General features: G+C 40.2%; 3 protein-coding genes across 3 annotated transcripts; all 3 read left to right on the top strand.

The window, feature by feature from the left end:
- The first annotated feature begins 1,015 nt into the window (after positions 1-1,015).
- On the top strand, positions 1,016-7,145 carry LOC113165380 (extracellular calcium-sensing receptor-like). Its single transcript, XM_026364807.1, has 14 exons — positions 1,016-1,137; positions 1,236-1,442; positions 3,262-3,450; positions 3,555-3,793; positions 3,896-3,987; positions 4,079-4,258; positions 4,337-4,525; positions 4,613-4,829; positions 4,941-5,155; positions 5,249-5,458; positions 5,555-5,678; positions 5,751-5,944; positions 6,075-6,356; positions 6,723-7,145. The coding sequence occupies exons 1-14, from the start codon at positions 1,016-1,018 to the stop codon at positions 7,143-7,145; spliced, it is 2,883 nt and encodes a 960-aa protein (XP_026220592.1).
- Positions 7,146-12,634: 5,489 nt separating this feature from the next.
- On the top strand, positions 12,635-16,710 carry LOC113165371 (extracellular calcium-sensing receptor-like). The gene is made up of 12 exons (XM_026364796.1): positions 12,635-12,888; positions 13,041-13,279; positions 13,382-13,473; positions 13,551-13,730; positions 13,809-13,997; positions 14,085-14,301; positions 14,413-14,627; positions 14,721-14,930; positions 15,027-15,150; positions 15,225-15,418; positions 15,550-15,831; positions 16,288-16,710. Exons 1-12 carry the CDS (start codon positions 12,635-12,637, stop codon positions 16,708-16,710), a joined length of 2,619 nt encoding a protein of 872 aa, XP_026220581.1.
- A 1,430-nt stretch (positions 16,711-18,140) lies between these two features.
- LOC113165361 (extracellular calcium-sensing receptor-like) lies at positions 18,141-22,433 on the top strand. Its single transcript, XM_026364785.1, is given in 12 exon segments — positions 18,141-18,313; positions 18,454-18,686; positions 18,834-18,916; positions 19,031-19,210; positions 19,303-19,491; positions 19,613-20,113; positions 20,223-20,432; positions 20,914-21,037; positions 21,207-21,400; positions 21,628-21,735; positions 21,737-21,910; positions 22,011-22,433. Coding segments are annotated over 12 exon segments (2,592 nt in total).
- Positions 22,434-24,160: the final 1,727 nt, after the last annotated feature.

Raw genomic sequence — 24,160 nt, 5'->3', positions numbered from 1 at the left:
GCCTCACTTCTGATGGTTCTTGGAAGCTCTCACAGCGTACGTCATGTGAGATCCTCACTGAAATACTCATGGTTCATATGAATAAGGAGATCTTTTTTTATTGCTATGTCTCTCAGAGACTCAGTTTTCAGTTTCCACTGAAAATGTAACCAGTGGCTTTTCGGGAAAAAATATCTGTACTAGATTAATAGAAGTTGAGATATAAATCAGTTGCAGTATTCCTTCTCTTTAATCGGTATTCCAACTTTCGCACCCCAAACCTATTTCCAATAATACCCTCTGTACAAAAGCAGGCTGTTTTCCAAGGGAATGGTTACAAAACTCCACACCCACTTCTCTGAGATAAGCAACATTTTTACTCATTGTTCTGTCTCTAAAAATCATCCAGTGATGGGAAAGTTTTTCTGAAGTCAAGTGGTGGTATCAGGTTAAGCAAAGTAGGCGCCAGCAATGTTGTGAGCCCCCTCACTGGGCCATGTCAAGACATTTCATGGCCAGGTGTGACATACAGTGACCTGTCTGGTGTGTTCCTTGGATTTCATGATGCTGTTTGCTCCCCAATATTCTCTTGGCTGTCACAGAACAGCCGTATTTGTACAGAGATTAAATTACACACAAGTGGACTCTATTCAGTCATTAGGTCAACATTCAATCAGTCAGCAACCATCAGGCAACTTCTGCAGGCAATTGGATGCACTCAGAGAAAAGGGGGCTGAATACTTTTGCACGCTGCACTTTTCAGTTTTTTATTTAAAACAAAAATTGAACTCATGTATAATTTTCTTTCTACTTGACACTTGTATGTCACTTTGTGTTGGTCTTTCACATAACATTCCAATAAAATATATTTATGTTTGTGGTCATAATGTGAGAAAGTGTGGAAAAGTACAAGGGGTATGAATACTTTTACAAGCCACTGTATGTCTCCAGGAAGGATTTAAAATAAAGGCTTTTCTTTTAACACATTTGTCATCAATTATATATTGAGAATGCAGCTGATTGATAGCAACTGGATATGTGGGCGGTGAACAGTATGAGGCTGTGTGGCCGCCGACTAGTTAGAGTCACTTCATCTCAGCAGGCCCAGATTACCCCACTACTTGACAAACCTACTCTTGACCTCCCAATAACTGTACGGTAATTCTCCTCAATTACAGACAGCTCTCTCTTCTTCCATTCCTGGCTAAAGCCCTTCCATGAGAAGTTTTCAATCAACTGTGTTACTTCTTTTCTAGGAACAGCCTCCTCAATGTCAACCAGTCTGGCTTCAAGAGTGCTCATGCCACAGAAACAGCACTCCTCAGGGTCGTAGAATTCACGCCACCTGCAAAACCTGTGGCTCAGTCTTCTGGCCTAATCTTACTTGATCTACATGTATGTGCAGCGACTGGGAACCACCAGATCCCCCTGGCTGCAGCAGCTTCAATGACCATTCCCAATAGGTCTGCCAGAACCCTGCAGGTTATCAACTGAGCTTTACTGACCACATCTCCTCTGGCTCTACATCATACAAATTTGCCCTTTTCAGCTTTAGAAAGATCAGACCCTACGTTTCAGACTATGCAACCCAACTCATTGTGCAGGCTCTGGTCATATGTCGTCTCGACCACTGCAATGTCTTAATGATCGGGTTAGCAGCATACATAATCAAACCCACCTCATGAAATGGAAAAACTTTTTTTTATAGTGCTTAATGTTCTTCTCCTTGGCTTAGATATTTTGTTTACCTTTGACCTCACTTATAAGTCACTTTGGATAAAAGCGTCTCTCAAATAACTAAAAATAAATCTAAATGTAGAGTGTTCACCGCACCATCACCAAGTGATGTTAATTTTATGGCTGTTTAGTGGTTAACTAGAGTAGGCTATAGGTACAGGTCAGGTCACAGGCCTTTTATTAGTGAATCAGGTCAGATGTGATAAATGCGAGTAAGGGGTAGGGTCTGGTAACAAGCTTTGCAACTGAAGGTTTGCAAACTTGGACCTGTGTAGGACTTAAGTGATTTCTAAAGGTAAGTCCAGTGCCCTGTGGAGGAGTGTGTCGTTTAGTTTTATCTGTACCTGTGTTAAAACCATTCTTTATGTATCCTCAATATATTAAAAAAAGTAAACATAAATTAGCAGTTTATTATTGGTAAATTATTATTTATGACATTTAAATCTTCCCCTTTCTTTCTCCACATATTCTGTTCTGTGACCATTTAATAGTTTCATCACAGCAGTTTGCTTCTGATGTGCATTCTGGCTACTTGTATTTGCGATTTCATTCTTTCTGTCACTTTATTAATTTCACGACCAAAGATGAAAATTGGAACATGGCTCTATGCTAAATTAAGAATTTTGTCTTTTGGTACTTTACCAAAACATTTTATTACAACATCCATTCAGTTTGTGAACAAGACCATACACTTAAAGAAACTTAAAGTCTAGTCCACCGTTTTCTGGCAGAGAACTATGACCTCAGAGTGGATTCTCATCCCAGTTGCTTTACAAATGACTGTAACAAGCCTCAGCGCATGATGAAAGTCACAGACAGATAAAACTAAACGAACCATATTATCTGTGAATGACAAAAAAATCATTCTGATCTCTGACTGATCTCATCCACAATTTAGCGCAGTTATTGAAAAAACTTCAAACTATATACTTGAATGTGCTTTTGTGTCACATTAATTTATTTTAATACCCTCTCCACTCATTATGACAGAGGTTTCAGACCCACAGAGTCAGAACTACATATTACCAGTATCATACTGTACCTACACACACCCACTGCTGCAGCCTGACACAGCCTAATCACTTACTAGCATTTAATTGTTTTTCCAACATCACTCTAGAGAGGAATAATTTTGGGTTGTGTGTTTGTGTCATCACTTTTACCTCCTTGCAAAAGGCTTTACACTTTTATAAATGCTCATATTTCTAAATACTCACTAGTGCAGGGAGAAAGGGTGTAGGTTTTAGTCACAAAACAGTTTGTATCTCCTATAACACCTTAACTTGTTCTGACATTTGTTTGTTATGCCTTTTCTTGTTGCATGTGTCTCTAGTAACAGAAACTGTTGAATGATATCTATGAAGTACCACTTTCTGTGAAACTATTGGCAGGTGAGTTTATGTCACTTCTGGTTGATGCATATCCTGATTTTCAGATAACTGTTACCTAAATGTTTTAAATGTCTAGGACAACAGCATCCATGCATTGGCACCTGTCTCTCTGCTCTTGGTGGCCCTTTACAGCTCCCTCCCTGCTGCTCCTCAGTATACTGGGAAGACAAGCTGGCCTGGCAGTGGTTGAAGTTACAGGGTGCTCCCAGTGGGGTGCACCAAGCAACGAGAGCATCTCTCTGGATGGAGATGTGATTATCGGCGGACTTTTTAATGTGTATTACATACCATCAGCCATAGAGCGGAGCTTCACTAAGCCGCCACGTTATGAGTCTTGCACTGGGTAACTAAATCACAAAATTGTTTCTGTTTGGTGTCTGGTGATGCTAATAATGTTTATATTTCTACAGCATGTTGAGTGTATCTGTCTGTCCACTGTGGTCTCAGTTTAGATCTGGAGCCATTAAAATACATGTATGCTATGGCTTTTGCGGTGGAAGAGATCAATAACAACAGCAGCCTCCTGCCAGGAGTGAAGCTGGGCTACCGTATATTTGATTGCTGTGGAAGATACCCCTGGGCTCTCAAAGCTGCACTGTCAATGGTTGGAGGAGACACACAGAGCTGCAACTTAACAGCATCTACATCTCATTCTGAAGCTAATGAACAACCGGCAAAGCCAGCAAGTATGAATTATAACATAGTATAATATAAATATGTGGCATATGATATTATTATAGTTTAAAAAGATTTTCTCAAATACATTTTGTGTCTGATGCCATCATCAGGTGATCAGCCTGCTCCTTTGCTCATTGGTGAATCCTCATCTACAATAGGCATAATGCTGTCCAGGATTCTGGGGCCACTCTCTGTACCAGTTGTGAGTTTCATTACTTTGGGAGAAAAATGTCAAATACATTTTCATACACATATTTTATATATATATAATATTTGCTGTGTTATCCCCTCAGATCAGCTACTTGGCTAGCAGCCCCTGTCTCAGTGACCGGAATCAGTTTCCTAACTTCTTCAGAACAATCCCCAGTGATATTTACCAAGCTCGGGCCATGGCACAACTGGCCATACGATTCCACTGGACTTGGATTGGAGCTGTTCTTGAAAACAGTGATTATGGTCGATTGGCCATACAGGTATCTGATTTTTAATATTACACTATAACACATGTATTGTCTTTGAATATCTGTGGTGTTTTGACCTCAACATTTCAGGCATTTCAGGAAGAGATACAGGGAAAAGGAGTGTGCTTGGACTTCATAGAGACTGTCCGTAGAGAAACTATTATGAGTGATGCCAGACGCGCAGCACTCACCATTCAAGCTTCGACTGTGAGGGTGATTCTAGTCTTTTGCTGGTATACTGATGTGAAAGAACTTTTTCTGGAACTGGCCAAGAGAAATGTGAGCAATTACAAGTGACATTTGTGTCTTCTGTAAAAACAAAATGTCCGGTGTTTTGTTAGTTATTTCAGTGTCCTACTTCTGCAGGTGACTGACAGACAGTTTCTCGCCAGTGAGGCTTGGAGCACTAGTGATGATCTTCTCCAAGATCTTACCATCTCGAAGGTGTCAAGTGGTGTTTTTGGTGTGGCTATTCGAAGCTCAGCAATACCTGGATTTGAAACCTATCTCAGGAATTTGCACCCAACTCGTCGCCCCGGTGATATATTCTTAAGAGAATTCTGGGAAACTGAGTTTGGATGCAGTCCTGGGGACACCCCTTTCTTTGAACGCTCCTCTTCAGCTCCCAACTCAACGTCTCAAAACCTGAGAGACATTTCTACTTCATCTTTTGTCAAGGTGTCTCTTCAGAAAGCTTCTCTACCTCAGTGCAGTGGGACAGAGTCCCTGCAGGAAGTGCAGCATCCTCTTACTGACACTTCCCAGCTAAGGGTGTCATATAACGTCTATCTTGCTGTGTATGCTGCAGCTCACGCCCTTCACAGTCTTCTCTCCTGCCCACAAACACACAGTTATTCCAGAAACAACAGCTCCACATGCTCCTCTCCCAAAAACATCAAACCTATACAGGTAACCTTGATAATCAATCAGCTTAATGATGATAGTTCAAGTTAGTTAAAGATTTTTTAATGAGAATGTTTCTCCAACGTTTGCTGCTTTCAGCTGTTGCAGCACTTGAACAACGTGAACTTCACCACACCACAAGGGGAAATGTTTTATTTCCAAGGTGCTGACATTCCAGCAAAGTACGACCTTGTCAACTGGCAGAACACTCCTGAAGGAAAGCTAAAACTAGTTTTGATCGGTCGTGTGGATGGGTTTGATATCCACCTCAATGAGTCAGCGATTCAGTGGAGCACGGGATCCAATCAGGTGGTTTAGTCAACAAATTGTTTCAAGTTACTGTGTTTTGCTGCTAAAATCAATGTCAGGGTATCGGACTGTGACTTTGTTTATCTTTTTGTTTAGGTGCCTGTTTCAGTGTGCAGTGAGAGCTGCCCCCCAGGAACCAGAATGGCCAACAGGAAAGGGGAACCTGTCTGCTGCTTTGACTGTATCCCATGTGCTGAAGGAGAGATTAGTAATAAAACTGGTGAGGAAATGACTCCATAAAATAGAAGATACATGTTTGAATCCTTTTACTCATTTCTTTTTCCTCCCCCAGGTTCCTCTCAGTGTGACCAGTGTCCAACAGAGTTCTGGTCCAACGCTGAACAAACTGCCTGTGTCCCACGTCAGCTGGACTTCCTGTCCTTCAATGAAACGTTGGGTATTACTCTGACTACAGCAGCTGTGTCTGGTGCTGCTGTGACAACAGCTGTGTTTGTGGTGTTTATTTACTACCGTCAAACACCTGTGGTAAGAATACAGAGTAAAATGATTTCATTTTTTAGAACTGATTTGTTTCACTCTTCATTTCATTATTTATAAAAAATATATAGTTCTTATGGTGACTCCATCTTCGTATGTTGATCTGATCCATCTGTAGGTACGAGCCAACAACTCAGAACTGAGCTTCCTGCTTCTTGTGTCTCTGAAGCTCTGCTTCTTGTGCTCACTGGGGTTCATTGGTCGTCCATCAGTCTGGTCTTGTCGGTTCCAGCAGGCAGCTTTTGGGATCAGCTTTGTTCTTTGTGTGTCTTGTCTCCTTGTTAAAACCATGGTGGTTCTTGCTGTTTTCCGTTCAGCTCGGCCTGGTGCTGAATCCCTAATGAAGTGGTTTGGACCAGGCCAACAGAGAGGGAGTGTCTGCATCTTCACCTGCATACAGGTATGAACACTGCTTTATTGTTGTTATTATTATTATTATTATTATTATTAATAATAATTTACATGATTATACAGTCCAAAAGTTATGGCGTAATTTATGTAAGTTAAGTATATAAATCAAGTATGAGTACGATACCTAGAGGACTTGTTGTTATTCTTTAGTTCCATATAATTTAGTATTTTTCTTCTGTTTGTTTGACAAAGTACTAGTAAGAAGCAAATATTATAAGATAATCGTTATGTACAACAACATTACAATTTAAAATTGGGGAATGCACACGTACAAGTTGTTAGTAAATATGTTTCAATCGTTTATGAGTGACTATGCCTGCATGTTATTAAATTATAATGTTAGCATTTTATCCAGGTTATCATCTGTGCCATATGGCTGACCCTCAGTCCTCCTGTGCCAAAACATGATCTGGGTTTCCAAGGGTCAAAGGTCACCTTGAAATGTGCCACGGCTTCTATGGTGGGCTTCTCTCTGGTTCTGGGTTACATCGGCCTGCTGGCCTGCACCTGTCTCCTTTTGGCCTTTCTTGCTCGGAAACTTCCTGATAACTTCAACGAGGCCAAACTCATCACCTTCAGCATGCTGATCTTCTGTGCTGTCTGGGTGGCCTTTGTCCCTGCTTACGTCAGCTCTCCTGGGAAGTATGTTGTTGCTGTGGAGATTTTTGCAATTCTTGCCTCTAGCTATGGTTTACTGCTCTGTATCTTTGCTCCAAAATGTTTCATTATTCTTCTGAGGCCTGAAAAAAACACTAAGAAACAGCTGATGGCCAGATAGTTTCATTCATGACTCCCAAGCATATGACTTTTGGAATTACTTAAAGCCCACCCATAACATCACTTGTGTAGCCTTTTGGTGGACAGCAGTACAAAACTTCCTCAACTTCGTCATCCTGGCCAGTCACCTGATAAACCCATGTTCATATTCGATGTTATGTCAATTTCTGTCACTTAAATAAAGTCTGAATGTGCCACAAGCAGTTTTGGCTTTTATTGGAAATCAAATGAGATCATTAAATGCTATTATAATATCAACCAGTGAAACCTATGTTTTTATATACTTGGAATAATTCAAATGAGATAACTTGTTTGTCAGGGGGTGGCACGGTGGTGCAGGGGTTAGCACTGTTGCCCCACAACAAGAAGAACCCAGGTATAACAATGTGTAAATGCTATACAGTAAAAACTCGTAGATAGTTATCTATCTGATTCACAAACCTGCTAGCATTTACTTAATCTGCATTTTGCAGTTAGATTTGTACTTACAAGGTGAATTAGAAGTGATATCAGGATTGGACATGTGCATTGCATTACGTATACACAGCCACAAGATGGAAGTATTATACCAGATAATGATGCTCTGATTCTTGTTTGTATATACATCTCTTGACATATGTATTTTACATGGAATGCTGAGCAAAGTTGATTTATTACGTCACTTAATTTTTTTTTACTATTTAAATACATTTTGTATTGGTTATTTGTTGAATATGGCAGGATAGAAGCATTTAAGTGTAGTAAAGTTTAGCACTATTAAATGTTGTAATGCTTTAATTTATATGGTTTGGCAAATTAAAAAGATGAGTAGGAGGCAGTTCTGTTTGTAGAATGTGAACAGGTTTTGTCAGTGTTAAATCTTAGGTGGCAGCAAATGGCTGTTTCCTGGAGGCAGTGCATTACTGTGTAAACTCAATTCATAACAAACTAACAAAAATTTAGTTAAACTTTATGATAAAGATTGATGACGACATTGACATTTTAATGGAAATGAATTATTATTATGGAGTACACATTATTGTTTCCTCTCCAAGGGTGCTTTTCAATACATTACATCAAGTTTAGACTGGCTTACTTGGGAGTTCAGACTTGGCAAGATGGTGTGATTATTTGCCTTTGGGACATCAGCTTTCTTGCTGACATCAACAGCTCAGCTCTGATAATTATGCTGTTGAACACAGCACTATATTACATATTTTGTAGTGTGTTTCCTAAATGTGTTTTCACTTTGAATTATTTACCTTAAATGCTACCTCAAACTTAAGCAATTTGAGTGAATACTGAACCATTTCAAAAAGTTAAATTGCATATGGCAGCTACTGTACAAAGTTTTAATATGGCCTTGAAATGTGATCTGCAAAATAAACATTCACACAGCCTGTCCCGTGTGGCAATTTTCTGCCAGTGTATAATGGGATGTAATTACTTGTGAAATCAGCAATAATGAGTGGAAAGATTACACACCTGTGGCTCATCAGCATCTCCTCGGGTAAACCTCCTGACTCAAGTCTGATGTAACTTTGTCCTCTGAGGTGAAATAGGCATTTACCCTAACAAATCTGTATTTAACCTGTACTTTTAGCTTTTAACTTTGTTTTAGTGTTTGTTTGCATTCATTTTATTAGAAATTTCTGGGTCACCAGTCTATCACAGGGCTGATATACAGAGCAACCATTCACCCTCACATTCACACCTATGTGCACTTTAGAGTGACCAATTAACCTAACATGCATTTCTTTGGACGGTGGGAGGAAGCCAGAGTACCTAGAAAAAACCTGCAAGGTCACGGGAAGAACATGCAAACTCCACACAGAAAGGCACCAGGTCGACTTGTGGATTTGAACACGGGTTCTTCTTGTTGTGAGGTGAAAGTTTGTTCAAAGTCATCGACCATGGTGGACAAGTGGATGTGAAAAGCATAAATTGCTCTTTTGTTTTTCTGCTCTCTGCTTGCTTAGAGTTTGCAGCTGATCTTACTTACAATTTATATGGATTGTGTTTGTATGCTTAAATTATTTGCTTTATAGCATTATTGTCACGATTCATTATGATGACTTCAAAGGAGCCCCACATGCTCTTGTTTCATATGGTTCTCTTTAGCTAGCTAACTCACTAACTCTTATAGCACATGATATCCTACGATATCTGAACAGAGATACATTTATGTGAATGAGTCCTGTGCACAAACACTATAACATCATAACTTAGAAGTAACCAAGTCATTATCATCTGAATTAGTGATATATTTTCTGATCCAATAGATGATAACCCACAAGTCCAGCATTCTAATCAATAAAATATCAAGAAGGTTGAGAGGGCAAGCCATTTTTCATCAGATTCTTTGCATCTGGTCTATGACTGCATTCATCCATGTTTATGATGTTTGTTTGTTAAGTTATTAAACTACCTCAAGCACATGAGCATAGGTCATGGTTGGATGATGATTCTCATCTCAGCGACTTTACACATGACTGCAGACCACTCCAGCACAGTGTGATGAAACCAACAGAACCACATCATCTGCAAGTAGCACAGAAGTTCACAAACCAGATACTTATCTGGCAGCAATTTTAGGTCGTGTCCATGCAAATCAGAAACAGAGCAGATCACAAGTGGCTGCTTGCGGGCCACTAGAAACAACCGGAAACGCGTTTGACCTCCTGCTGAGAACATGGCCACAACTTTAATTGGGATTTTATAAGGACCAATGAGAATTCTATATTCCCCCCAGTAACCCTGATAAGAGCCAACAAGGAACATGGTTGTAAATCCACAAAACACATGTAAACAGGAGTTGTTCTTCTTCCATCTCAGATTCAAATCCTTTCCTGCTTTCTCAGTTGTGATACCCCAATAACTGGATCACACCTCCCTGCTCCCCTTTTGAAAGCACCACCTGGACAGCCAATCCACAGGCAGTGTGGAAACTGTTTTTTATAATGCCTCAAGACAAATTTTTCTTTTCACATTCTGTGGAAGAAAGGTAGTTGCTCAGAAATTTGCCAAACCCTGTCCTAAGGTCATTGATCGACTTTGTGGTTGTATCATCAACTAAGCAGCTATATGTCTCTGTATGTCTTGGACATTTAGGTGTAGAGAGGAGCAGAGCAGTCGGTTGATTACTACCAGGTGGCCAGCTGCAACAGATAGCTATGGTGAATGCTGAACAGACCTGCTCCCCTTTACCCCCTCATTCACTGCTGTGTCTATTTGTAAGAGTTTCTGGTGCTTGTTTCTGGGTTGTTTATGGGAGAACTGTTTCAGACATTCTCTCAGAGTGCGCAGCCCACACCAGGATTTTGGACACTGCCATCTTGACCACGCAGATCAGCCCCTCCATGTGGGAGGGTGTCATCCCTATTACTCAGTTCTTCCACTTTGCACCATTCTTGGAATGGAAAGACTTACATGTGTTGGCTTATTTATGGGTCCAGACTAATCCTACAACCTTGCCCTGAACATGGCATATTATGAGTCCATATCCCTAGATTCCATTAGAATATATTAAGTCTTACGGGAATTGCACCTTGCCTCATCTTCCACCTTGGGACACCAGGTCTGTTCAGCATTCACCACAGCTATCTGTTGCAGCTGGCCACCAGGTAGTAATCAAGCAACTGCTCCACTCCTCTCTACACCTAAATGTCCTAGACATACAGAGACATATAGCTGCTTAGTTGATGATACAACCACAAAGTCGATCAATGACCTTAGGACAGGGTTTGGCAAATTTCTGAGCCACTACCTTTCTTCCACAGAATGTGAAAAGAAAAATTTGTCTTGAGGCAAAGAGACTATACTGTATATATGTATAAGTGAACTGACAGCTGTTGTATTAATAATATGATGTAACACATTTACATATTAGTTTATTAATTTTTGTTTTAACAACTGTAAATATACGTGCAGCAGCAAAGTATCCGATCTTGCAGTACAACGTCCAAATTTGTGACTCCAACATCATAAATGGTTGGGTTTGGACACTAACAGTACTGGTTAAGGACAGATCCAACAATTACTGCACATAAAAATGCACCCTGACTATGGAAAGAAAGATACACAGTTTGACACCCACAGTGAGGTTAAAGTCAAATAAACTGAGCCATTGTACATTTTACGCTCACAATTTGTTTGGTGGTCTAAAAGCCATGATGTTCAAATCAAAAGTTCCACTGCTGTAATGTTGAAGGAGACGTAGCTCAACTCCAGGTTCAAGTCCAATTTAATGCCTGATCATGTCAACCATTAGGTGCAAATTATACAGCCACTTAGGATTTTCTAGTCTGAAGAGGTATGGCCTTTGTTTTGCAGGAAGATTTTCACATGTTCTATACAAGCAGCAAACCATTTCAGGACCTTTCTGCTGGATAGTTACTGGACTTCTCTATGGAGCAGCACTATTAACAGGGAAGGTGTAAGTCTTTTGCCATAATTTAATTATTTTGTAGTGTGTTCACGTGTACATTCTTACTTGTTTCCACATTCTATATAAAGCTAGGGAGCCACTAGAAAGAAGCTGCAGGCTGTTTTGGAGGCAAAGGTTGCTAACCCTTGTATCAGGCCTATAGTGTTCTGGTATAAGTACAGAATTTTGAACCGTGCTACACTTGCATTTGGTTTTCATCATGACAAGTTATGAGTAGCACAGAATTTCAATAACCAGGCATAACTTGGGTTCAGATTGAGGAGGTTATTCTGCACCATTCCCACTTACCTCACTTTAAGTTTACCAGCCGCTCCCTGAGGTGGAGGGATCATAGGGTAGGGACTGTGCTGTGCATCTAATTTGTCCAGGCTGTGCAGTTTTTTAGCATTAGCATATTGATATTTTAATTGCCCAGTAATTAAATAATAAATAAATAAATAAGTTGATCTTAGGATTCAATGTGTTTCAGTATGTTTTAAGCAGCATTTAGGTGATGCCATTAAGTCACTATTTTGTGCACTACACACTGGAGGGTCGGGACCCCTGGTTAAAAAAAATTTTGGCCACTACAGGAAACAGTGGTCTGCACACTCTCACCACTGCTGATCACTTACAGTACTAGCATTGGATTGTTTTTCTAACATTACTCCAGAGGGGAACAATTTTGGGTTGTGTGTTTGTGTCATCACGTTTAGTTCCTTGCAAAAGGCTTTACACCTGTTATAAATACTCATGTTAACAATTCACTTGTGCAGAAAGGGAGGGGGTATGTTTTAGTCATTGCCATGATAGCAATTTTACAGTCCGCATCCACTATAACAGTATAGCAGATTTTTTAAACAAGTCTAATGTTCATTGTGTTTAATGTCTTTTCTTAAACCAAGTGTCTGTACTAAAAGAAATAGTTAAATAATGTATATGACTGATGTTACCAATTTGTTGTTTTTGTGAACTTATTGAGGCCATTTTAAGATGAACTGTGTTTGAGTTCTGAATTTGTGGCATCTTATCACTTTCAGATAGCACTTACCTAAAGGTTTGGCATGTTTTGGACACTTTCGTTCATGCCTTGGTACGTGTGTCTCTCCTCTTGGTGGTCCATCTCAGCTCTCTCCCTCCTGCTTGTCAGTATACTGAGCAGACAGACAGGCCTGGCAGTGGTTCAAGCAATTTTGTGCTCCCAGTGGGGTGCACCAAGCAATGAGAGCCTCACTCAGGATGGAGATGTGATCATTGGTGGACTTTTTAATCTGCATTACATACCTTCAGCTATAGAACATGGTTTCATTAAGCTGCCACATTACAAACCTTGCACTGGGTATAACTAAATAGCAACATGTATTTTTGTTAAAATAGATCTGTTTATCAAGTGGTATTATTGTTTATAGCATGTCATAATACATACTGTCTGTACTTTCATCATCCATCTGTTATGTTTTTCACTCTTCCTGTCTGTCCCTGTGGTCTCAGTTTAGATCTGGAGCCATTAAAATACATGTATGCTATGGCTTTTGCGGTAGAAGAGATCAATAATAACAGCAGCCTCCTGCCAGGAGTGAAGCTGGGCTACAATATATTTGATTGCTGTGGAAGATACCCCTGGGCTCTCAAAGGGGCACTGTCAATGGTTGGAGGAGAAACACAGAGCTGCAACTTAACAGCATCTACATCTCATTCTGAAGCTAATGAACAACCGGCAAAGCCAGCAAGTATGAATTATAACATAGTATACAGTAAATATGTGATCTGTGATATGAGTATAGTATAAAAAGACTTTCTTAAATACATTTTGTGTCTGATGCCATCACCAGGTGATCAGCCTGCTACTTTGCTCATTGGTGCTTCCTCATCTACAATAGGCATAATGCTGTCCAGGATTCTGGGGCCACTCTCTGTACCAGTTGTGAGTTTCATTACTTTGGAAAAAATGTTTAATAACAGTTTTATACACATATAATATTTTCTGTGTTATCCCCTCAGATCAGCTACTTGGCTAGCAGCCCCTGCCTCAGTGACCAGAGTCAGTTTCCTAACTTCTTCAGAACAATCCCCAGTGATATTTACCAAGCTCGGGCCATGGCACAACTGGCCATACGATTCCACTGGACTTGGATTGGAGCTGTTCTTGAAAACAGTGATTATGGTCGATTGGCCATACAGGTATCTGATTTTTTATATTACACTATTACACATGTATTGTCTTTGAATATCTGTGGTGTTTTGACCTCAACATTTCAGGCATTTCAGGAAGAGATACAGGGAAAAGGAGTGTGCTTGGACTTCATAGAGACTGTCCGTAGAGAAACTATTATGAATGATGCCAGACGTGCAGCACTCACCATTCAAGCTTCGACTGTGAGGGTGATTCTAGTCTTTTGCTGGTATACTGATGTGAAAGAACTTTTTCTGGAACTGGCCAAGAGAAATGTGAGCAATTACAAGTGACATTTGTGTCTTCTGTAAAAACAAAATGTCCGGTGTTTTGTTAGTTATTTCAGTGTCCGACTTCTGCAGGTGACTGACAGACAGTTTCTCGCCAGTGAGGCTTGGAGCACTAGTGATGATCTTCTCCAAGATCTTACCATCTGGAAGGTGGCAAGTGGTGTTTTTGGTGTGGCTATTCGAAGTTCAGCAATACCTGGATTTGAAACCTATCTCAGGAATTTGCACCCAACTCGTCGCCCCGGTGATATATTCTTAAGAGAATTCTGGGAAACGGAGTTTGGATGCAGTCCTGGGGACACCCCTTTCTTTGAACACTCCTCTTCTGCTCCCAACTCAACGTCTCAACACCTGAAAGACATTTCTACTTCATCTTTTGTCAAGGTGTCTCTTCAGAAAGCTTCTCTACCTCAGTGCAGTGGGACAGAGTCCCTGCAGGGAGTGCAGCATCCTCTTACTGACACTTCCCAGCTAAGGGTGTCATATAACGTCTATCTTGCTGTGTATGCTGCAGCTCACGCCCTTCACAGTCTTCTCTCCTGCCCACAAACACACAGTTATTCCAGAAACAACAGCTCCACATGCTCCTCTCCCAAAAACATCAAACCTATACAGGTAACCTTGATAATCAATCAGCTTAATGATGATAGTTCAAGTTAGTTAAAGATTTTTTAATGAGAATGTTTCTCCAACGTTTGCTGCTTTCAGCTGTTGCAGCACTTGAACAACGTGAACTTCACCACACCACAAGGGGAAATGTTTTATTTCCAAGGTGCTGACATTCCAGCAAAGTACGACCTTGTCAACTGGCAGAACACTCCTGAAGGAAAGCTAAAACTAGTCTTGATCGGTCGTGTGGATGGGTTTGATATCCACCTCAATGAGTCAACGATTCAGTGGAGCACAGGATCCAATCAGGTGGTTTAGTCAACAAATTGTTTCAAGTTACTGTGTTTTGCTGCTAAAATCAATGTCAGGGTATCGGACTGTGACTTTGTTTATCTTTTTGTCTAGGTGCCTGTTTCAGTGTGCAGTGAGAGCTGCCCCCCAGGAACCAGAATGGCCAACAGGAAAGGGGAACCTGTCTGCTGCTTTGACTGTATCCCATGTGCTGAAGGAGAGATTAGTAATAAAACTGGTGAGGAAATGACTCCATAAGATAGAAGATACTCATGTTTGAATACTTTTACTCATTTGTTTTTCCTCCCCCAGGTTCCTCTCAGTGTGACCACTGTCCAACTGACTTCTGGTCCAACGCTGAACAAACTGCCTGTGTCCCACGTCAGCTGGACTTCCTGTCCTTCAATGAAACGTTGGGTATTACTCTGACTACAGCAGCTGTGTCTGGTGCTGCTGTGACAACAGCCGTGTTTGTGGTGTTTATTTACTACCGTCAAACACCTGTGGTGAGAATACAGAGTAAAATGATTTCATTTTTTAGAACTGATTTGTTTTACTCTTCATTTCATTATTTATAAAAAAATATGTAGTTCTAATGATGACTCCATCTTCGTATGTTGATCTGATCCATCTGTAGGTACGAGCCAACAACTCAGAACTGAGCTTCCTGCTTCTTGTGTCTCTGAAGCTCTGCTTCTTGTGCTCACTGGGGTTCATTGGTCGTCCATCAGTCTGGTCTTGTCGGTTCCAGCAGGCAGCTTTTGGGATCAGCTTTGTTCTTTGTGTGTCTTGTCTCCTTGTTAAAACCATGGTGGTTCTTGCTGTTTTCCGCTCAGCTCGGCCTGGTGCTGAATCCCTAATGAAGTGGTTTGGTCTTGGTCAACAGAGAGGGAGTGTCTGCATCCTTACCTCTTTACAGGTATTCCAATATTGATTTAATTGTGGAAACATTTGCCCATTTTTAAGGTCAATTCATATCTTCTGTCCATGTATCTGTGTATATTATCCATTCATAAGGGTTAATGCAACCCTTCCACACACCAAAGCCAAATATTATTGTCCGAATGGTCCGTCTGCAGTGCAAAAAGTCCAGCTTTTTGTATATCAACAATTTTTCATGGCAGATCCTCTGAAAGCTTCTTTTGGTGAGGTATTACTCACTATGAGGTTTTAATGCTTGTTCTCAATAAACACATGAAAGATCAGACTATTTATGTTAATATTTTAGGCACATTATCTCTGTTAATACTCTTAGATGAAGATCAGATCAAGTTTTATGGCAAAATTTCAAAGGGTTCACATGCTATTTCTTGCCACTGGACCAATTAAATAATTACAGTATACATTTGTATATTATTTATTACATTTTATCCAGGTTATCATCTGTGCCATATGGTTGTCCCTAAGTCCTCCAGTGCCTCAACGTGATCTGGGTTTCCAAGGGACAGTGGTCACCTTGAAGTGTGCTATGGCCTCTGTATTGGGCTTCTCTCTGGTTCTGGGTTACATTGGCCTGCTGGCCTGCACCTGTCTCCTTTTGGCCTTTCTTGCTCGGAAACTCCCTGATAACTTCAACGAGGCCAAACTCATCACCTTCAGCATGCTGATCTTCTGTGCTGTCTGGGTGGCCTTTGTCCCTGCTTATGTCAGCTCTCCCGGGAAGTATGTTGTTGCTGTGGAGATTTTTGCAATTCTTGCCTCTAGCTATGGTTTACTGCTCTGTATCTTTGCTCCAAAATGCTTCATCATTCTTTTACGGCCTGAGAAAAACACTAAGAAACACCTGATGGCCAGATAGATTTTCTGATAAACGTAATTACTTCTACTTCTTATTTGTAACCCTTGGGTGGACAGTAGACAATAATACCCTGGCCAGGCACCAAACTTATGTTCATGGGTATATGTTACTGTGTGTACTTTCATATAAATAGATCTAATTGTTAATGTACCAATCATAATTATTGCTTTTGCACATAACATAATAGCAAAGAACCTTAAATGCTGCGCACTAAAAATGTATAAATCATCTTCATGTATTACTAAAATAATTAAAGGCTTTTTAAAAAAACATTTGTTAGCATGAGTATGTAGTTTAAGCACCAAACTAGACTGTTATTAGACTTAATACTTAAATATAAACAGGAATTCATTTAAAGTACATAATAAAGATTTTGAACTTTAACAATAAGTCAGTGAGTGTCATAAGTATCATTATTCGAAGTTCAATTTACTGCACAGTCAGGTCTTGTTGAAAACTACTTACCTAAATATAAATAAAACTGTTATTCAGAAACCTGAATAAAGTGTTTTTATACTTAAAATCTGAACAAATGAGACAATGTCTTGGTGGCTAGATGCTAATAAAGGTAAATAAGTGAAATAGTTTTTCATTTGGATTTGCTTCCTGCCCTGTGATCTGAGCTGGTACTTCAAAAACATAGGACATAACTCTGTCCTCCATGATATATTACTTTGAATACAAGGGATATGTTTCATTTAATTCTTCCTAATCTTCCAAATAATTCTTCATTGAAACAACACATGGTTATTAGGCAGCCATTATGAAGAACATGAAAGGTGTTGGCCTGTTTTTTGTGAATCCCTGTGGATTGATTTATCAACTAAATTAATTAAAAATGAAAACTGAAACTCTTTTGGGATATCTGTAGTCATTGCCCTCCAGGTAAACACGCCAGTGTCTGTGTCACACAACCAATCACTCAGTCATTTTATTATTGTTTTGCCCTCACCTTTCAGAGAAAGGTGGTGTAGTGCAGCGTCATCCTGTTTACTCTGGTTCCGCCAAGGGCTTTACAGTGATTATAAATACTTAAAACAACAGCTATGTTGTTCAGAGCAGGAGGGGGAGATTTTGTCAGTTAGTTTTGATGTCAGTTTTCAGTGAAAGTTAAAACTTTAGTAATAAACCTTTTGTCATTAAAATCATTTTAAAGGTGGAAATATTAATGTTTCTCCTGTTACATTAAGAAGGATCTAGTCACATGTAACCTAGTAGTATTCAGGAACTGTTGGAATATTGAATTTATTGCACCTCCTGTTTATGTATGTTCTGCCCATGAAAAGTTATTTATATGTATATTTTGAACATCTGAAGCATCCTGAGCTGCTGCATTCATGTCTAGGCTCTCGTGGATTTCTACCTTTTGGATCTCCTCAGTCTTATCCCTGCTCTTTATGGGGCTTGTGGGCGGACAACTGGGGCTCAAGATGGGACTGCAGGCGGTTCAGGCTATAAGTTGCTCTCGTTGGAGTACACCAAGTGACCAGGGTTTGTTCCAGGATGGAGACATAATTATTGGTGGACTTTTTAATATTTATTACAATCCTCCAACTATAGACCATGACTTTACTCAGCTACCACGCTACAATGCTTGTACTGGGTAATTTACTGCATTTAATAATATTTTTAGTATATTAAAATTGTTATAATATTTTTAAGTTTCATGTACTGCACAACCCACATTTATGTGTTCGTAGCATAATTCGCTGCATCTTACAATGTACATTTACTTGTTTACAGTTTGCAAAACCTTCCATTGCAATATGTATATACTATGGTGTTTGCACTGGAGGAAATCAATCATAGTGCAACCCTGCTACCGGGTGTGAAGCTAGGCTATCGTATTCATGACAGCTGTGCCATAGCCCTTTGGGGTGTGCAGGCAGCACTGTCACTGGTTGGAGGAAACAGCACCAGCTGTGATTCAACAGCCCTGCTGAACTCTTCTGCTGGGTACAAGCAGGAAGACAGAGGTAATAGATCGAGCTTTAAATGACCCAATATACATCTGTCTCTGTTAATAAGTACAATTATAACAGCCTAAGCACTGCAATGATGTGTTAGAAACAGATTTTATTTAAGAAATTATTTCATTACTTCATTATATTTTATGTCATCAGGTGATCTGTCTGTTCCTTTGATCATTGGTGGTGACTCAACTGCAACAGCTCAGATACTGGCCAAAATCCTGGCGCCACTCTCTGTACCATTAGTGAGTCCAAATGTAAAAACGCTTATACAGGAATATGATGGTAAATTCAGATTATATATATATATATATATATATATTTGAATATCTGTGCTTTTTGTGTTTTAGGTGAGCTACACGGCTAGTTGCTCCTGTCTAAGTAACAGGCTTGAGTATCCCAACTTCTTCAGAACTATGCCCAGTGATTTTTACCAAGCCCGAGCCTTTGCCCAACTTGCCATCCGCTATAAATGGAATTGGATTGGAACAGTGGCAATAAACACAAATTATGGCCTTTCAGCAATAAAGGTGTGCATTTGTTTCTATATTTGTTGCATTAAACATGTTATGCATCTACACAAATACAATATTTAAATCCTTTGGATGAATGTATGAGTCAGACATTTCAGGAGGAGACTCAGGGGGCGGGTGTGTGTCTGTCATTCACGGAGATTCTCAACAGAGAAAACATTGTCAGTGATTCTAGACGAGCTGCTCTTACAATCCAGGCCTCAACTGCAAAAGTGATTCTGATTTTTGCCTGGTATACAGATGTGTGGGAACTGTTTCTGCAACTTGGAAATATAAATGTAAGAAGACAATTTTATAGAGACTATTAAAAATGGTAACTGGCATTAAATGACATTTAAACAGCATAGTGGTTTAAAAATAGTTCTAACTTGATTGTGACTGTTGTCTTGTTATCACTAGGTAACTGGCCGACAGTTTCTAGCCAGTGAGGCTTGGAGCACCAGTGGTGATATTCTCCAAGACCCTGTCACTAGAAAAGTGGCAAGTGGTGTTCTTGGCATTGCCATTAGAAGCTCGACAATACCTGGATTTGAAAATTATCTGAGAAGTTTGAAACCATCTAATCGACCTGATGATATGTTTTTAAGAAAACTTTGGGAAAACGTGTTTGGCTGTAGACCTGTGGTCACACCTTTTTCTACATATGCCTCTTCGCTGCCGTCTCTTACAAACAGGCTGCTTCAAGAGACTGCGCTGCCACCCTGCAATGGGACAGAGTCTCTGGAGGGAATTCAGCATCCCTTTACTTACACCTCCCAGCTAAGGGTGACATATAATGTTTACCTTGCAGTTTATGCTGCAGCCCACGCCCTTCACAGCCTTCTATGCCCGATCAGAGACAGTCCCTTAGGAGAAAACAGCTCCACCTGCTTCTTTCCTAAAGACATCAAACCTATTGAGGTAAACATAGGCCAGATGAAACATATGAGGTGACTTTCGTTTGTACCAGTATGGATAATCTGCTTTTTGGTAAAAATATTGACTCTTTTAATCTGACTGATTATTTCAGCTGTTGCAACAGTTGAACCAAGTGAATGTCACCACACCACAAGGGGAGTCATTTTCTTTCCATGGTGCTGATATTACACCAAAGTACGACCTTGTCAACTGGCAGAACACTCCTGAAGGAAAGCTAAAACTTGTTTTGATTGGCCGTGTGGATGGGTTTGATATCCACCTCAATGAGTCAGCGATTCAGTGGAGCACGGGATCCAATCAGGTGGTTAAAAAGAAAGATTTTTAAACTTCCAAGAACTCCCAGGGTGAAACACAACTAACTACATTAACTCCAGTATTGTCCTTAAGTAAAATGTTTAGGCAAATAACAGGGAAAGGTTGGACTTTTACTCCACTACATCTGTTTAACGTGTAGTTACTGGGTAATTTGCAAATGGAGATTGATAAATTTTGAGAGATGAGCACTTCTGATTAGATGATTCTTAATGAATGTTGAATCATTTTTCAATCAAACTCCCAGAAATCTGGTTTTTGATGTAGCTGGTTCCTTGAGAATGTACATAAAGTAAAGCTAAAAAACCAAAGGCCTGAATATGTGAAGCTTCTGCACAAACATTTTTACGAGGTACATATCAAACAAATCAAGACTAGAATTGTGCACCAAATTTGTGTTTCAAATACTGACAGCGCTGTCTGTATTGTCAGAGAAGTCATTGTCTACATGCCTTTATATGTTTTTTTAGGTACCTGTTTCAGTGTGCAGTGAGGGCTGTGCCCCAGGTACCAGGATGGCCAACAGGAAAGGGGAACCTGTCTGCTGCTTTGACTGTATCCCATGTGCTGAAGGAGAGATTAGTAATAAAACTGGTGAGGAAATGACTCATGAACTTCTTCAATCAGCAATGCAGTGACAGCACAGTCCAGCTTTACAGAGTAACCCTGATGCTGTACAGTGCTTTCTACATCTACCTTATCTAGATTATTTTCTATTCAATTATCTTTCTACTTTTGTCTTGTATGTCGCTTCCTCTCCTAGGTTCCCCTCAATGTGACCGTTGTCCATTAGAGTTCTGGTCAAATGCTGAAAAGACTGCCTGTGTCCCACGTCAGCTGGACTTCCTTTCCTATAATGAAACATTGGGTATTACTCTGACTACAGTGGCTGTGTCTGGTGTCGCAGTGACAACGGCTGTGTTTGTGGTGTTTATTTACTACCGTCAAACACCTATGGTGAGAATCTTGAATGAATATTATAGAAACTACACTGTATTGTATGTTTTCTTTTATTTAAATTATTGTGTCTACTCTGGAAAAACAACATTTTGCTTTACTGTAAGTAAAAAAGTAAAAGTAAAAATATCAGCTTGAAATAGTTTTAATTAATCTATTATGAGAAACTGAGGCAATTAATGTGATTGTTCTCTTATTACTAATTTAATGTGATTTCTCATCTGTAGGTACGAGCCAACAACTCAGAACTGAGCTTCCTGCTTCTTGTGTCTCTGAAGCTCTGCTTCTTGTGCTCACTGGTGTTTATTGGTCGTCCCTCAGTCTGGTCTTGTCAGTTTCCAGCAGGCAGCTTTTGGGATCAGCTTTGTTCTTTGCGTTTCCTGTCTCAAAGTCAAAACCATAGTGGTTCTTGCAGCATTTCGTTCAGCCCGACCTGGTGCTGAAGCCTTGATGAAGTGGTTTGGCCCAGGCCAACAGAGAGGGAGTGTCTGCATCTTCACCTGTATACAGGTCAGACTTACTAATTAATTATGTTAAATAATTAAATTATATTTTTATGTAAATTTGTGTACATTCACCTGACATTTTGCAATGTTTTTTCTCCATCAAGGTTGTCATATGTTTTATTTGGCTGTCACTCAGCCCCCCGGTGCCTCAGCCTGACTTGCAAATCCCAGGATTGAAAGTCACCTTGAAGTGTGCTATGGTCTCTGTGGTGGGCTTCTCTCTGGTTCTGGGTTACATTGGCCTGCTGGCCTGCACCAGTCTCCTTTTGGCCTTTCTTGCTCGGAAACTCCCTGATAACTTCAACGAGGCCAAACTCATCACCTTCAGCATGCTGATCTTCTGTGCTGTCTGGGTGGCCTTTGTCCCTGCTTATGTCAGCTCTCCTGGAAAATATGCAGTTGCTGTGGAGATCTTTGCAATTCTTGCCTCTAGCTATGGGTTACTGTTCTGTATTTTTGCTCCAAAATGTTTCATCATTCTTTTAAGACCCGAGAAAAACACAAAAAAACATCTGATGGCCAGGTAGCAAAGAAAATTAATGCATGACTTTATTCAAACAACCACAGTAAATCATTTAATTAATTTATTGTTTCTTTACCAAAGTGATGCACGTCTTCTGTTTATATACTGTAGTACTGGGCTATAAAATTAAAATTTCCCTCTGTGTTTCCTAAAATATGACACACTGTATCAGCAAATGTCAGAATGAATTTCTGCTGCTGCACATCAATTCAATCAGTAAATTTATTTCTTGAGCATATAACTAAAAAATAATAATGTAATGTTGATAATGTAAAAAACTTTGTAGAAGAAAGAAACAAAAAAATTACAAATAAAAACAATATAAATAAAAGTTCCAAGGTATTGTCATTTTTGTATGAACACAACTCATAGTTACATTACTGGCATTTTGAGAAGATTGAGGCTCAGTCAGTCAAATAGGAATCTGAATGAAATCATCTATCCCACAACATATTATGGACATAATTCTGGCTCATATTTCTTTTCTGTAACTTGAATAAAATAGTTTTGGAGGATTTACAATTTTAAAGACTGATTATTTCCAATGTAATAGACTTCTAACACGGCCTAAAATGGTTTTTGCTCCTAGCTGGAGCAATGCAGTCTTATCCAGCTGCAGCTGCAGCCCCTGTAAACAGTGTGACAAATGCTCAGCCGTAAGCTGTGAACCCAGAAGGCTGGCCTGAAAGTAGGCAAAAACACACGTCCCAGTGTCCCTCAATAACTGCAGACCCGTGGCTCTGACCTCACATATTATGACGGCGTTTGCCTAATAACCCCAAGTTGGAGAGGATGACACCATCATACATCTGCTCCATCGCACCTACACCCACCTGGACAAGCCTGTGGACCTAGTGACGATCATGTTTTTTGATTTCTCCAGTGCATTCAACACCACTGCTGGGAGAGGAAATAAAAACAACACTCTCTTGATTTCCTGGATCATGGACTACCTCACCAGCTGCTCACAGTGTGACACTGTGTTCTGTAGCACAGGTGCTCCACAGGGGAAAGTTCTGTCTCCATTTCTGTTCACCGTGTATACATCAGACTTCAGGTACAACTCAGAGTCCTGCCATCTTCAGAAGTTCTCTGATGACTCTGCAGTTGTAGGATGTATTCAGTGTAGAGATGTCACAGAGTACCAGGGAGTGGTGGACAGTTTTGTGGACTGGTGTAAACTAAACCATCTTCCACTCAACATCAATAAAACAAAAGAACTGATAGACTTCCAGAAATCCTGTCATCCCTCTCTCTATACAGGGGGAGGAGGTAAAGGTCGCATCTACATTTACCAGACGTGTTGATGCAAAGGGAGGGTCAGTACAAGGGACAAGGGTAGGCAGGACAGCAGCCTAAGGACTGTAAGTAGACCACAGCTGGGATTTGAACCCCAGTCTCCCACATGGGAGGCAGTGATGTTACCACTACACTAACCAGCCACCTGTATGGTAGCCACCTTATCTGAGTACAAAGACCTCAGGTGGAAACATCTTTGAACCCACTACAGTTTGCCTATATGATGATTGTTGTAGTAAATGATGCCATCACATAGCTGCTCCAGAGAGCTCTCCCACACCTGGACAGAGCAGGCAGCACTTTGAGGATCATATTTTCCACTTCTAATACAATCCAGCCTGTCCTGCTGAGAAAGAAGCTCCTAAAGATTTAGGTTGACTCCTCCACAACTTCCTGGATTACTGACTACCTCACAGACAAACCACAGTTCGC

This window comes from Anabas testudineus, chromosome 13 (assembly GCF_900324465.2).
Source record: "Anabas testudineus chromosome 13, fAnaTes1.2, whole genome shotgun sequence".
Classification (NCBI taxonomy): domain Eukaryota; kingdom Metazoa; phylum Chordata; class Actinopteri; order Anabantiformes; family Anabantidae; genus Anabas; species Anabas testudineus.
This window is presented reverse-complemented; position numbering and strand designations above follow the sequence as displayed.

What these genes read in the sequence shown, in the direction of transcription:
- LOC113165380 (XM_026364807.1), top strand. Translation starts at nt 1,016, where the DNA reads ATGTGGGCGGTGAACAGTATGAGGCTGTGTGGCCGCCGACTAGTTAGA. An exon ending in GGCCACTCTCTGTACCAGTT is followed by an intron (nt 3,988 to 4,078) that starts GTGAGTTTCATT and finishes TTATCCCCTCAG; the next exon opens with ATCAGCTACTTGGCTAGCAG. An exon ending in GGAAACTGAGTTTGGATGCA is followed by an intron (nt 4,830 to 4,940) that starts GTCCTGGGGACA and finishes CTCTTCAGAAAG; the next exon opens with CTTCTCTACCTCAGTGCAGT.
- LOC113165371 (XM_026364796.1), top strand. Translation starts at nt 12,635, where the DNA reads ATGCCTTGGTACGTGTGTCTCTCCTCTTGGTGGTCCATCTCAGCTCTC. An exon ending in AGAGATTAGTAATAAAACTG is followed by an intron (nt 15,151 to 15,224) that starts GTGAGGAAATGA and finishes TTCCTCCCCCAG; the next exon opens with GTTCCTCTCAGTGTGACCAC. An exon ending in ACTACCGTCAAACACCTGTG is followed by an intron (nt 15,419 to 15,549) that starts GTGAGAATACAG and finishes ATCCATCTGTAG; the next exon opens with GTACGAGCCAACAACTCAGA.